Below are 15,169 nucleotides of genomic sequence, written 5' to 3'. Positions count from 1 at the left end.
ATTAGGAACTGCATTCCCCACAATCCTTGTCTGCACTCATCACTGTTCATTGTACCCAGCTGTTCCCCATTGAAGAATAACAAATTTATTAAAAGTTTAATTTAGGAAACTGCAAAAGTGAAGAGACTAAATGTTTAGATCAGCTGCGAAATTTCCAGCAAGAGAGTACCGGTCGGTCCTGTTTTCGGTATTTGGTAGATTACAGATTACTGGCTCTTGGAGCTCCTGTTTCAGCAAGAGAATCCTGCCAGCCCTGTTCTCGTGTCTCAGCGTTTGAATAGTTATGCTAACTGGGTCTAGGACAGGTTCCAAAACCTGTAATACTTAATTTCTCATCATAATGTAAATCCTTGCCCCTAAAAGTACATAAATTGAAAGTACACTGTTACAGTTCAGACTGTTTGAAAGAACTTGCAGCTGCGCTCAATAAAGAAGAACTTCTAATTTCAACGTGATCCAAACTGTCTCCTGGGCCCGGTTTTTCAAAAGGTTTAATGCGGATAAAATTAGTCCGGATTTAGTAATCCTTTTTTTTGCGATCCGTGATCACAAAATCCAGCTTACTTTTGAGCCAGTTTTTTAAAGCAACATTGGATTGGATCAATCTGATCTGGATAGGAACTTTTCAGGATCACCAAATCTGGATAATCAGTGCTCAAACAGGATAGGAAATCACAATGTAGAACTATAGATATTGAAGAATAACAAATTTTATTACATTTTTTATTTAGATTCCAATACAATAGTGTGTAAACTGAGAAAGAATAACCTACATTGAATTTAGCATTTGAGGTATAAATGATGATTATTGAGATTCCTGCAATGCCAGCAAGAGATTCCTGCCAGACCTGTTTTCTCCATTGTAAGTTAAATGAAAAGAATCACTGAGACTCTCACCTTTTGTTCTCCTAATGGCCTTTGGAGCCCAAATGGCTCTTGGAGCCCCTGGCCCAGTCGTTGATAAGTCAGGCTGATTGGATTAGCATTAGTTCTGAATCACTGTTATGCGGATGAGATCAGGAAATCTCTGTAAGAGATTTGACTCAGGTACGAACCTCATTTACATGCTTTGTTTAGAATCTCCTCCTTTATGTAAATCCCTCCCCCTTGGAATGTGTTTAAACTACCAATGTAAACTGTTTGAGTTAGACTTTTTGGAAGACAGTTAAGTCAGACTGATTTTGGACGAACTTGCAGCCGCGCTCAATAAAGGAGAACTTCTGAACGCGATCCCAACTGTCTCACTGGTCTCTGCTTCGATGAAAGAAAACTTTACAACAATATGTAAAGAGCAAAAAGTAGAATAGCCAGTGTGGGGTCAATATAAGTTTATTTTTATTTGAAATGAAAACACACACATTTAAAAAAAAAAAAAAAAAACACCCCATCCTCTTCCACCAGTCCGCTCATCTGAGACCTACAACACAAACACTGTACATTGAGGATATTTATAACAAGTTTCAAATATAGATGTATTGAATAAAAAAAAAAAGACTTAATGTCAAATACTCCACAATAATTTCAGACTTCCTCATCTGATGTGGAGAGACCAGCTTGTCTGAGCATAGCCTTTAGGAGGCGGATCTCAAGTCTGGCCTTGGTTTGCTGCAGTTTGGTCAGAGTCAAGTTGTTCCTCTGCCAGACGAAGCTGTGCTTCTGCCCTTTCAGTCTCTTTTTGCAGAAGTGCCTTGTAATCATCATCTTTGTTTGATGAAGGGTGCTTCAAGCCTTTCCTCTGAGATCCTGTGGCAACTACCACTGGCTCAGCCAATGAGGATCCAGCTTCTTCCTCAGGAACAGAGCTGAGATTTAATATAAAGACGCTCTCTGGATCAGCCTCAGGAGGAACTGGCAGATTCTCCTCCTCCTCCTCCTCCTCCTCAATCCAAGGCTCGCCATCCCCTACAACACCTTGAATACCATGGAGAGCTTGCGACTTCTCACCTCCAATGATGTCGAGGACCACATCTGTGTAATCTCCCCTCTTAAATGGCTTGTTGCCTGTTTGTGGGTTTTTGGCTTCAGCATGGTCCTTTGTTGCCCTGGCCTTATGATTCTTCCACCGCAATTGCATTTGGTCTGTGGTCCTCCTCTGGCCAGACCCTATGGCATTCACATTTTCTGTGATTAAAATCCAAACATCATTTTTCTTTTTGTTGGTAGCCTTAGCAGAATTAAAACTTCCCACTATTGTTACATAATGGCACCGAACACCCTCTAGTAGTGCATTGGTTTCAGCAGCAGTGAAGTTACAGCTTCTTGAGTCCATGGTTCCGTTGCTTTACTATAGTGAACATTGTTCATCAATTATAGGCCTTGGGTCCAATTGCCTCAATTGAACACAAGCCAAAACTAATCAGTTGTAATAGGTGTGTTTGAAAAGACCAACTACACAGACATATAAATCATCCTTTCTCAGAGGATTCACAGAGAGACAGTGAAATGGCAGGTGTTGTCCACCGCCACCACCACTTTGCCAGGAGAGGATACTGTCAAAGGGTGTATGTTGAACGTACCAAGCCACTGGAGCAATACACCACTGAGGAGCTGTATGTCCGGTTTCGCTTTGGGAAGGCTGATATAGAGTACCTTGTGAACCTTCTCAGGCCAAAACTTCAACACAGAACCCAAAGGAGTCACGGTCTGTCTGTGGAAGACCAGATCCTCATTGCTCTCCGATTTTATGCATGTGGGACTTTCTATCAAGTTGTTGGTGACTATATGGGAGTGGTGAAATCAGCTGTGTGTGATGTGGTGAGAGATGTGTCAATCGCACTGGCCAGCCTGGTCAATGAATTTGTTTATTTTCCAAAGGACAACCAGATTGCCCAGGCCAAGCGCAGCTTTTTTCTTTTGGGGAATATGCCCAATACTATTGGAGCAATCGACTGCACACATGTGCATATACAAGCACCTTGTGAGAATGAATGGGAGTTTATAAACAGAAAGGGGAGGCACAGCATCAATGTCCAACTTGTGTGTGATGCTGACCTCATCATCACCAACTGCGTTGTCAAGTGGCCTGGGTCTGTCCATGATGCACGCATCCTGAGGGAGAGCGCTCTATATAGAGACCTCCAAACCAACCGACCGGATGGCATAATATTAGGAGACAGTGCCTACCCACTCCTACCATGGCTGATGACTCCTTTTCTAACAGCAAATACACCGGCGCAGGCACGCTTCAACACTGCTCATTGCAGAGCAAGATGTGCAATTGAGCGTTTAAATGGAGTTCTTAACAGGCGCTTTGCATGCCTTAACTACCTGAGAGCGGAACCACAGAAAGCATGCAACATAATCCTTGCCTGTATTGTCCTGCACAACATCGCTACTAAGCGCAATGTCCCTCTCTGTGCTGACAATGATGCACCTGAGCCCATTGGAGACCAACCTCCTGCATTCTGCCAGAACAAGCAAACAGGACGTGCAACAAGGGACGCAATAGTTAGACACTATTTCTGATTTGAATTTGTTTTGGATTTAAAAAATCAGTGATTGCCATTCTTTGCATTTTTTTGGTTATTCAGCAATCATTGCATGCATCACTAATAAATATTCTAAAAACAAAAATATTTTCGATTGTGATGAATATATAAATTAGTGACAGAATATTTTTTTTTGTTTTTGGTCAATTTTTACAGCTGTTTGGGGGATTATTTTATGAGGCCAAACTCTTTCTACTTTGCTGTAGGCCTATACTGAAAGGCTGAATACGTTAAAGCCTACCTAATCACTGTAGCCTGACGGATGAACAAATAAAATTAAAACCTTATGAATAAATAGGATATCTAAGATACTGCATGATCCAAATATAGTATTATTTGATACATTTTTTAAGTTTTCATTACATTTTGGGCATGAAATCCACGCTGAATCCACCCTTCTGATGGGATCAGTTTAATCCAGATTTTTTGGATCAAAGTGATCCAAATCCTACAAAAAAGTTCTGAAAAACCCAAACTAAAGGTTTGATCCGGATCAAAACCAAGATTGGATTACGTGATCTAATCCGATTATGTAATCCGTTTTTTCTTTTGAAAAAAACATTTTCAAGATTTGATCCAATCCGTTATCCAAAATCCTAATGGATTACTTTTGAAAAACCGGGCCCTGGTCCCTTCTTCGATGAAAGGAAACTTTACAACAGATGGTGCCGTGACCCGGATATAGTTCCAGCTTCCTCACCTGAATCCAGATTGAAAACTTCAAGCAACAAAGAATGAACTTTTCCAGACTGAATCTCAACAAAGATCTCAACTGACTGAGTTCCAGACTGAATCTTGAAACCTCTCAACTAAGGGTTGTGGTGAGTGCTGCTCTATACAAAAGAACCTTTGCAGACCAGTACAAAAGTGTGATCCTCTGCGCCGTCAGAGAAGCGTTAACAAACAGCTGCAAGTTTTGTTAACTAAGTTATCCTCTAAAGTTTTTCTTTTAGAGATGAAAGTTATCCTCTGTTTTTAGGCAGGGAAGTTTAGCATTATGGTAATATTTTGGTATCCTCTGTTTCAGGCAGGGAAGATTAGCATTACGTGCTAGTTATTTTGGTTTATTCTCTGTTCACAGAGAAGGATTACCATTACGTGCTAGTTATTTTGTTTATCCTTTGTTTCACAGAGAAGGTTATCATTACGTGCTAATATTTTGTTCTACGTTTGCTAGAGACGATTCATCCTCTTTAAAGTTAGGGAATGTTTATTCTTTGCTTTACCAGAGAAGTTTATATATCCTATGTGTAGTCATAGAAGTTTAACCCTCTGTTTCAGGCAGGGAAGGTTAGGATCCTGTGCTAATATTTTAGTTTATCCTCTGTTTTCTTGTTAGACTGAGAAGTTAAGTGTGAAGTGTTGGTAATTTGGAAGGTTAACAATAGCTAAGCGGTGTCTGTTGATCAGATAAGTTTTAGTATTTGTTTGTGTGGTAACAAAGAAACTCTTAAAATGTTTGGAAAAAATGCTAAGCTGGTTTCCACAACTGAGAAAGGTTGACTAGCTACCCCTTTATGGACAGATAGTGAATTCAAGTCTTTGTTATCAGAGCACATGGACTCCATCGTGACTGAGCCAGTCAGATTGAATTTAACAAAGAAATTTGGCATTGATGCAGACAAAGTATGGTCAGTTGAAGATTGCAAGAAAGTGTTGGGTGCATGTATCAGGAAGAAAAATGTGAAAGGTATTATCTTGTCACAGAGAGTTTAGCTTATCCATTGTACAAGAAAAAGCTTGTTGTATTGATAAGTTAAAAGAACAGAACAAACAATTGCATACTCAAGTGTCCTGTTTCACGAAAAAGGTGGGCCATAACAAGGCCTCAACCAAATGTGACTCAGAAGACCAACAGTCAGATGAAAGCTATCCTGATTTACAGTCTTTTGATAGAATAGAGGACAATGTCAATGCAGATGTAAATGCAGTTGAAGTGTGCGTAGCTAGACAAAAGCCTCAGGGAAAAGGTGTTGATACAGTTTCATTTGCAACCCCCATATTGCAGCCACAAGCAGTCAAAACATCTTTAGGTCCTAAAGATATTGAGAGAATTGCTGAAAGTTTGCCATCAGTGCAAAGAAATTTTTCTGAGTTTAGGAGAGAGTTGTCCAAAAAGATGCGGCTCTATGATATGACTCTAGCTGAAGTCACCCAGCTAATATCACAGATCTTGACTGAGTCAAAATTCAATGATTTTGAAAGTGCTGTAAACAATTCTGAACTGCAACGTGCCAGTAAAGATGAATTGAGAGAGGAAGTTCTGAGAGTGTTAACGGACATTGTTGGACCGAGAGTGGATTGGTCGAAAATTACTAATTGTGTACAGAAGAAGGGTAAATCTGTTTGTGAGTACACAGAACGATTCTGTCAGTCTGCTGCAGTGTACAATGGAATTGCAGACACGTCAGAGAAGGTGTAAGGTGATAATGGCCCTTTGGTTCACACATGGTTTCATTGTCTTTTGCCAGAACACAGAAAGGCGTTGTCTTACTTAAACATCACATGGTGTATAATTTTCAAAAGGCAGTACAGCAGACTAATTGGATAGATATATTTACTGGGATTAACATAGAAGTTAGCAAAATGTTTTCTACCAAGCTACAAAACCTAGTTAAGGAGTTTACTAGAAAGGTAAAAGGAAAGAAAAAAGCAAATGCACTCCCCTGGCTCAATACTGAAATATTTAATTTGATGAAAGAAAGAGACTCCGCTTTAAAAAAATCATTAAAAACAAAATTAAATAGTGATAGGCATAGGTTCACTTCATTACGTAATCAAGTGATTAAAATGACAAGAAAGGCTAAAGCCAATTTTTTTATGACAATTATTAATGAGGGAAAAGGTAACACAAAACTGATCTGGGAACAGATTAAGAATGTGATGGGAATTAGCCATAAGATTAGAAACCAGTTAGAATTGAACCTGAATGGTAAACTAATTCAAGACCCAGCTCAAATAGCTGTAGCTTTTAATGAATATTTTATTAACTCTGTGAATGAAATCGCACAGAATTTTTCCCTAATAACTGGAAATGTTGTCACAATAGATGAAAGCATGCCTTCTTTTAGCATTCAACCTCTCTGTGAAGTAAAAACTCAGGCAATTATTAATTCTCTTAAAATATCATCAACAAAAGATATTTATGGAATGGACTCGAAAATGCTTAAATGCCTGAAAGAACATCTATCTTACCCTATCACACAAATTTTTAATCAGTCAGTATTAGAGGGGATATTTCCGACCACCTGGAAAACTGCAATTGTAATTCCCATATTTAAGTCAAATGACCCACGGAACATATCTAACTACCGCCCAATTAGTATTCTTCCAGTAGTCTCTAAGGTTGCTGAAAAATGTGTGTCAGAGCAGCTTGTCTCTTTTCTTAATAATAGTCCCTTCACACTTCATCCGATGCAGTTTGGTTTCCGGGCCCATCACTCCGCAGAAACGGCTAACTGTTACTTTTTAGAGACTTGTTAGAGCAATGGTGGACAAGGGAGGTGTTGTTGGCGCTGTGTTTTTAGACCTCCGTAAAGCATTTGACACAGTCAACCATCAGGTCCTTATTGCTAAACTCTCTACTTTTAATTTTTCCCCCTCTGCAATTAAATGGTTTGAGTCATATTTAACTGGTAGAACTCAATTTGTTTCTGTGAACACCCATCATTCACTAGCTCTTAATTTATGCACAGGGGTGCCACAAGGATCAATACTTGGCCCGCTTTTGTTTAGTCTGTATATTAATGATCTGCCATCAGTCTGCCCTGACACCAATACAATAATGTATGCGGACGATACTGTAATTTATGTGCATGCCAAGACAAAAAATCTGGCTGCCACAAAATTGACTAAAGCCATGGACCAGATCACCAATTGGCTAAATCGTTCATGTCTTCAATTAAACGTAGATAAAACTGTGGGAATGTTTTTTACAAAAAGACAATGTAATAGTGTGTCAAACATATCAATTTCGGGTCAAAACATTACTATTGTGCCACAATTTAAATATCTGGGCGTTATTATTGATTCTAATCTCTCTTTTAAAACACATATTAAGAAAGTCTGCAATGGAGTCAAGTTTAGTTTAGCTAATTTTAGATATATTAGAAGTGCCCTTACTTTTAATGCTGCTAAATTATTTATGGATGCAATGATTATGTCACATCTAACATATTGTCTGACAAGCTGGGGACAAACTAACAGTTCAGCACTTAAGCCACTAGCAACTATTTATAAAAAAAACTCTTAAAATTTTGGACCAGAAGCTCAACAGTTTACACCATTGTATAATCTTAAAAAAATATAAACTGCTTAGCTGGGAAAATGTAATTAAATTCAAAAATATTTGTCTGGTTTACAAAATTTTACATAATACCGCTCCGCCTCCTTTCAATTCATTTATAATCCAACGCAATAACAGCAGTCATAATACCAGAAGCACCACACGTGGCGATCTAGTAATCCCACTCAGAAAAAGTACATTTGGTCAATTATCATTTTCATTTACTGCAATACATAGCTGGAACTCATTGCCCATTACAATTAAAAACATACATATGTATTCGACTTTTACTGTACACCTTAAAAATTGGCTAATCGACAATTACACCTGCACACATTAATATGCTAGATGTGATGTGCGCACTAGATGTGACATGATCATGCTTCTGCCACTTGATCTTTGCTGACTGTTTCAATGCTATGTCCTATATGTGTTTCATGTGGCCTTTGCATGATTATCTTTTGTGTCAATTTTCTCTTTTATTGCTTGACCTGCTTTTATGTCTCTGTAATTTGTGCTTGCTTGTCTGTCTCAATTTTGTACCACCTTGTCTGTTTGTCTAAGCTCTTGCTTAAGCCTTGTTTTAATTGTAATGTATTTATTGATGTATGCCAATTAACAACTGGCTGGGGACTACAGCTGGAAATTAGCTGTAGAGGCTAAAGCTGCTCTTTTCATTAAAAGAGGTTGTCCACATTACTATAAACCAATAAAGTAAAGTAAGTAAAGTAAAGTAAAGTGTACGAGAACCCTGGAAGACAACTTGGACAGTTTAGTCACGTGGGAACGAGATTCTGATGTCCAGGCAAGAGTACAAGTTGCAGCAGCATCTTTTAAGGTCAACTCAGAGAATCAACAGAAACGCAAATGTCCTAAGAGAGAGGGCAGTTGTTATTGCTGTGGTAAGCACGGACATTGGAGAAGAGACTAGTAAAAAAAACTAAAAGAATTTTAGAGACGTTAACAATATTACTCCGCTTTTACTCAGTCTGCTTGCTACTCTGAAGCAGCCCGTCCCCTCATCATTAAACTCGTGGGGAAACTTGTTGAGGTGTTAGCCATTTGGGCTGTGAGTGCTTAATTTCCCCAGTAACTTACAACAAAGTTGAAAGACTTGTTTTTGTTTAATAGCACAAAAGGAAAGTGACTGTCTCAGTTTTCCTTTGGGGGACACTGATTAACCCTCTGGGGACCAAGGTGTTTTTGGGGCCCTTGGGATGTTTTGAAATGCCCTGACATTTGTGCTTTTTTCAATTATTTATAAACATGTTAATGGAAAATGTGTAAATTCACTCTATATAGCACAAACGGGGCTACCATAATATGTGAGCAACATGTATGTACATGTTTGTATTTTTAAGAGAATAATGTTTATGCGTGGTTATTGAAAAAAATAAAAATGAAAGTTGCTGAAATAGACCACAAAACGCGTACTAAATATGTGTTCCCAAGACTTTTGACTAATGGATGTTGTCGCCACGAGTTCTGGCTTCAAAATGATGTGAAAAACATCCTGCCTAATCTTTCACATAAGACAAAACATTTATTTAAACTTTAAAAGACAGTTTTTTTTGTCAGAAGAGGTTTATGCGTGGGAGTGGTAATGGCCCATCAATATTAATGAGATTCAGACCCAGGGTGTGACAGACACTCCCCCAATGGCCCATCAAGCCTACACAAAGAGATTCAAAGGTTTTGTTTTTCAATCTGTTTTATTGTAATTCCTCTATGTGGAGGAACAAAATGTTCAACTGAAGACACAAGTGAACATTACATGCCTGGCATTTCCAAGGTGTGTCCTGCCTTTTACCAAGCTGTCCTTTGCAAAGCACACAGATCTTGCGACCAACTGTGCAAAAAGGAATATTGCGCAAAACTGTAATGGAAACAGTTTTTGCACATTTACAGTCACCTGACTTAGAGGACGCGGTGTGTTTGGGGTCCGTGTACGCAAATAATAATAATAAATATAGCTGCAAGCAGCCATTACGGGGCCAAGCGCAAAAGCAGACGACGAGATATGCCTACATGGCTGAAAGTGTGAGACAAACTGCAGCAAGGAGCAATTAAAGACATTTGAAGATGAATTTTGGCAAAATGGTTGAAAATCACATACAATAACTAAAAATATGATTATCACTTTCGACCAATAGGTGGCGCAATTACGAAACTGATGTGATGTGGTCAGAGTGAAGTGACAATGACACTTACAAAGTTTGGTGTCAATATGTCAAGGCATTGCAGATATAAAGCCTGAATAGTCATTTTGGCATCATGCCTCAACTTTGCCACTGCGGTATACGAAAACGGTTTTGTCTATCGACACGAAATCCATAACTTTTACTCGGCACGGTCTGGAGATGACACGATCCGATCTTGGTGAAAATCGGACGTTCGGTCTAGGAGGAGTTCGAAAAAGTAGGTTTTAAAAGAAAATAAAGATGGCGGACAGGAAATTTGGCTGACTATGGCAAAATTGGTATCTATGTTTTCAGCATAACCCAAGGAATCTATTGAGATCAGTGTCATTACTATAGGCAAATGTATTCAAAAGTTATTAGCATTTTTGGAAATTTCATTATAACTTTTGACCAAAAGGTGGCGCTGTCTCATAAATTTTTGAGTACCTTTAGGGCGTTGTACTGATGACCCATACTGAGTTTCGTAACGATACGTTCATGCGTTCATAAAATACAGCATTTTAGCACATAATTCAAAATGGCCGACAGCCAAAATGGCCGATATGGGAAAATTGGATATCAGTCAACTCAGCACGACGCCCTGAATCTAACGAGACCACTTTTGTGATTTTTGGACAAACCGTTCAGAAGTTATAAGCAAAAACATAAATTCTTCATATCTCCGGACCAGTAGGTGGCGCTGCGCCGAAACGCAGCATGTAGCCTCAGGTCATGCTTGTGATGACATGTACCAAGATTGGTCTGAATCCGATAAAGCGTTGTGGAGATACAGCCTTACGTCTGTTTTCGCAAGCGCTACGTAAAATTTATTTGTGCGGTATTCGAGAACGGTAATTCGAATCAACTTGAATTCCATAACTTTTGGTCGTCAAGGTCTGGAGATGATCTGGTTCTCATTTTTCGTGAAATTCGGAGCAACGGCCTAAGAGGAGTTTGAAAAAGTAGGTTTTTCGGAAAATTCAAAATGGCGGGAAAACTATTATGACGGAAAATGACGTCATATTGTGCAGTCGAATCGTCGTGAGCTCAGGAATCAGAGGAAAAAATAATTTTGTTTCTAGCCCTTGTGGTTCAAAAGTTATTAGCATAAACATGAGTGAAACTTTGGACAGCTGGTGGCGCTAGAGGGAATGAGTTGGAGACTCCAAATTCGCTATGGTGATAGTTCAGGCTGTCCTCTATCACCGTGCCAATTTTCATAAGTTTCCCGCAAACGGTTCTATAGGCTGCCATAGACGCCCAGTCGGAAGAAAAAGAAGAATAAGAACCGGAACAGATACAATAGGTGCCCGCACCTTCAGTGCTTGGCCCCTAATAAGAACCAGAACAGATACAATAGGTGCCCGCACCTTCAGTGCTTGGCCCCTAAATATAGCTGCAAGCAGCCATTACGGGGCCAAGCGCAAAAGCAGACGACGAGATATGCCTACATGGCTGAAAGTGTGAGACAAACTGCAGCAAGGAGCAATTAAAGACATTTGAAGATGAATTTTGGCAAAATGGTTGAAAAATCACATACAATAACTAAAAATATGATTATCACTTTCGACCAATAGGTGGCGCAGTTACGAAACTGATGTGATGTGGTCAGAGTGAAGTGACGACGACACATACAAAGTTTGGTGTCAATATGTCAAGGCATTGCAGATATAAAGCCTGAATAGTCATTTTGGCATCATGCCTCAACTTTGCCACTGCGGTATACGAAAACGGTTTCGTCTATCGACACGAAATCCATAACTTTTACTCGGCACGGTCTGGAGATGACACGATCCGATTTTGGTGAAAATCGGACGTTCGGTCTAGGAGGAGTTCGAAAAAGTAGGTTTTAAAACAAAATAAAGATGGCGGACAGGAAGTTTGACTGACTATGGCGAAATTGGTATCTATGTTTTCAGCATAACCCAAGGAATCTATTGAGATCAGTGTCATTACTATAGGCAAATTTATTCAAAAGTTATTAGCATTTTCGGAAATTTCATTATAACTTTTGACCAAAAGGTGGCGCTGTCTCATAATCTTTTGAGTACCTTTAGGGCGTTGTACTGATGACCCATACTGAGTTTCGTAACGATTTGTTCATGCGTTCATAAAATACATTATTTTAGCACATAATTCAAAATGGCCGACAGCCAAAATGGCCGATATGGGAAAATTGGATATCAGTCAACTCAGCATGACGCCCTGAATCTAATGAGACCACTTTTGTGATTTTTGGACAAACCGTTCAGAAGTTATAAGCAAAAACATAAATTCTTCATATCTCCGGACCAATAGGTGGCGCTGCGCCGAAACGCAGCATGTAGCCTCAAGTCATGCTTGTAATGACATGTACCAAATTTGGTCTGAATCCGATAAAACGTTGTGGAGATACAGCCTTACGTCTGTTTTTGCAAGTTCAACGTAAAGCTAAATTGCGCGGTATTCGTGAACGGTTTGACAAATCAACTTGAATTCCTTAACTTTTTGTCGTCATGGTCTGGAGATGATCTGGTTCAATTTTCGTGAAATTCGGAGCAACGGCCTAGGAGGAGTTCGAAAAAGTAGGTTTTTCGGAAAATTCAAAATGGCGGGAAAACTATTATGACGGAAAATGACGTCATATTATGCAGTCGAATCGTCGTGAGCTCAGGAATCAGAGGAAAAAAGAATTTTGTTTCTAGCCCTTGTGGTTCAAAAGTTATTAGCATAAACATGAGTGAAACTTTGGACAGTTGGTGGCGCTAGAGGGAATGAGATGGAGACTCCAAATTTGCTATGGTGATAGTTCAGGCTGTCCTCTATCACTGTGCCAATTTGTATAAGTTTCCCGCAAACGGTTCTATAGGCTGCCATAGACGCCCAGTCGAAAGAAAAAGAAAAAGAAGCAGAATAAGAACCAGAACAGATACAATAGGTGCCCGCACCTTCAGTGCTTGGGCCCTAACAAGCAGCCATTACGGGGCCAAGCGCAAAAGCAGACGACGAGATATGCCTACATGGCTGAAAGTGTATTAAAGACATTTGAAGATGAATTTTGGCAAAATGGTTGAAAATCACATACAATAACTAAAAATATGATTATCACTTTCGACCAATAGGTGGCGCAATTACGAAACTGATGTGATGTGGTCAGAGTGAAGTAACAATGACACTTACAAAGTTTGGTGTCAATATGTCAAGGCATTGCAGATATAAAGCCTGAATAGTCATTTTGGCATCATGCCTCAACTTTGCATCTGCGGTATACGACCATAGTTTTGTCTATCGACACGAAATCCATAACTTTTACTTGGCACGGTCTGGAGATGACAAGATCCGATTTTGGTGAAAATCGGACAGTCGGTCTAGGAGGAGTTCGAAAAAGTACATTTTAAAAGGAAATAAAGATGGCGGACAGGAAGTTTGGCTGACTATGAAGAAATTGGTATCTATGTTTTCAGCATAACCCAAGGAATCTATTAAGACCAGTGTCATTACTATAGGCAAATGTATGCAAAAGTTATTAGCATTTTGGGAAATTTTGTTACAACTTTTGACCAAAAGGTGGCGCTATCTCATAATCTTTTGAGTACCTTTAGGGCCTTGTACTGATGACCCATACTGAGTTTGGTAATGATACGTTCATGCGTTCATAAAATACAGCATTTTAGCACATAATTCCGACAGCCAACAGGTAGTGATGAAACAAAATGGCCGATATGGGAAAATTGGATATCAGTCGACTCAGCATGACGCCCTGAATCTAACGAGACCACTTTTGTGATTTTTGGACAAACCGTTCAGAAGTTATAAGCAAAAACATAAATTCTTCATATCTCCGGACCAGTAGGTGGCGCTGCGCCGAAACGCAGCATGTAGCCTCAGGTTATGCTTGTGATGACATGTACCAAATTTGGTCTGAATCTGATAAAGCGTTGTGGAGATACAGCATTGAGCCTGTTTTCGTAAGTGCTACGTAAAAAAAATTTGCGCGGTATTCGAGAACGGTAATTCGAATCAACTTGATTTCCATAACTTTTTGTCGGCATAGTCTCGAGATGATCTGGTTCAATTTTCGTGAAATTCGGAACAACGACCTAGGAGGAGTTCGAAAAAGTAGGTTTTTCGGATATTTCAAAATGGCGGGAAAACTATTATGACGGAAAATGACGTCATATGGTGCAGTCGAATCGTCATGAGCTCAGGAATCAGAGGGGAAAAGAATTTTGTTTCTAGCCCTTATGGTTCAAAAGTTATTAGCATAAACATGAGTGCAACTTTGGACAGTTGGTGGCGCTAGAGGTATTGATTTGGAGACTCCAAATTTGCTATGGTGATAGTTCAGACTGTCCTCTATATGTGTGCCAAATTTCATAACTTTCCCGCAAGCGGTTCTATAGGCTGCCATAGACTCCCAGTCGGAACAATGAAGAATAATAATAATAGTAGGAACGGGAACAGAAACAATAGGTGCCTACGCACTTTCAGTGCTTGGCCCCTAATAAGAACGGGAACAGATACAATAGGTGCCCGCACCTTCAGTGCTTGGCCCCTAAAGAAGAATAAGAACCGGAACAGATACAATAGGTGCCCGCACCTTCAGTGCTTGGCCCCTAATTATCATCATTATTAAAACATTTATTAGGCTACATATTTAGAGATGCTTTTATCCAAAAAAGGAACAAAGCAATTCGTCAAATGTCATTCATAATACGGGTTAGACAATAATAATACAGGGCTAAGATTATCACAAATAAACACAAGATTTTGACGCATATCCAAGGGTTTGTGTGGAGCGCGCACTACATGGCACGGAGCCACGGACGCGATACTTGCATTTTCCTATCAACAGTGGAAACAACTTAAAATAGCCTACTCTTATCATTTCTGGTCATACAGAAAATAATAATACATTATTCGCAACTACTTTTATTTGTGTAAACTCACAATAACAAGAAAGCGTTGTGCTTTTGTAAAATAAAATAAAACAATCAGGCGCGCTTTCATGATCTCCGTGAACTGGAGCGGGAGAACTGAAACAAAATATAGCCTATGTAGCTAAAGCTTGAAATGTCCACTTTAAAACGAACAAATTAAAATCGAAAGCTAATACATTCTGATTATGTAATGCGTATGAAAGGACCATTTCTCTCTAAAAGCGCATCTGCTTAACAGCGGAGATGGAGATGTTTTTAGCCGACTTAGAAAACAATAGTTATTAATAATATTAATGG

At 39.3% G+C, this 15,169-nt stretch overlaps 1 protein-coding gene across 1 annotated transcript; it reads left to right on the top strand.

Annotated features, from left to right (window-relative positions):
• Positions 1 to 2,431: 2,431 nt before the first annotated feature.
• On the top strand, positions 2,432 to 3,465 carry LOC307004541 (putative nuclease HARBI1; the record flags this gene model as incomplete). The annotated part of the gene is made up of 1 exon (XM_079623859.1): positions 2,432 to 3,465. The coding sequence occupies exon 1, from the start codon at positions 2,443 to 2,445 to the stop codon at positions 3,463 to 3,465; it is 1,023 nt and encodes a 340-aa protein (XP_079479985.1). The 5' UTR covers positions 2,432 to 2,442.
• Between the last annotated feature and the right edge of the window lie 11,704 nt (positions 3,466 to 15,169).

The sequence above is a fragment of the Phoxinus phoxinus genome, assembly GCF_949152265.1.
Source record: "Phoxinus phoxinus genome assembly, chromosome: 9".
Classification (NCBI taxonomy): Eukaryota; Metazoa; Chordata; class Actinopteri; order Cypriniformes; family Leuciscidae; genus Phoxinus; species Phoxinus phoxinus.
The sequence above is the reverse complement of the archived record's forward strand: the minus strand, read 5'-3'. Positions and strand labels throughout refer to the sequence as shown.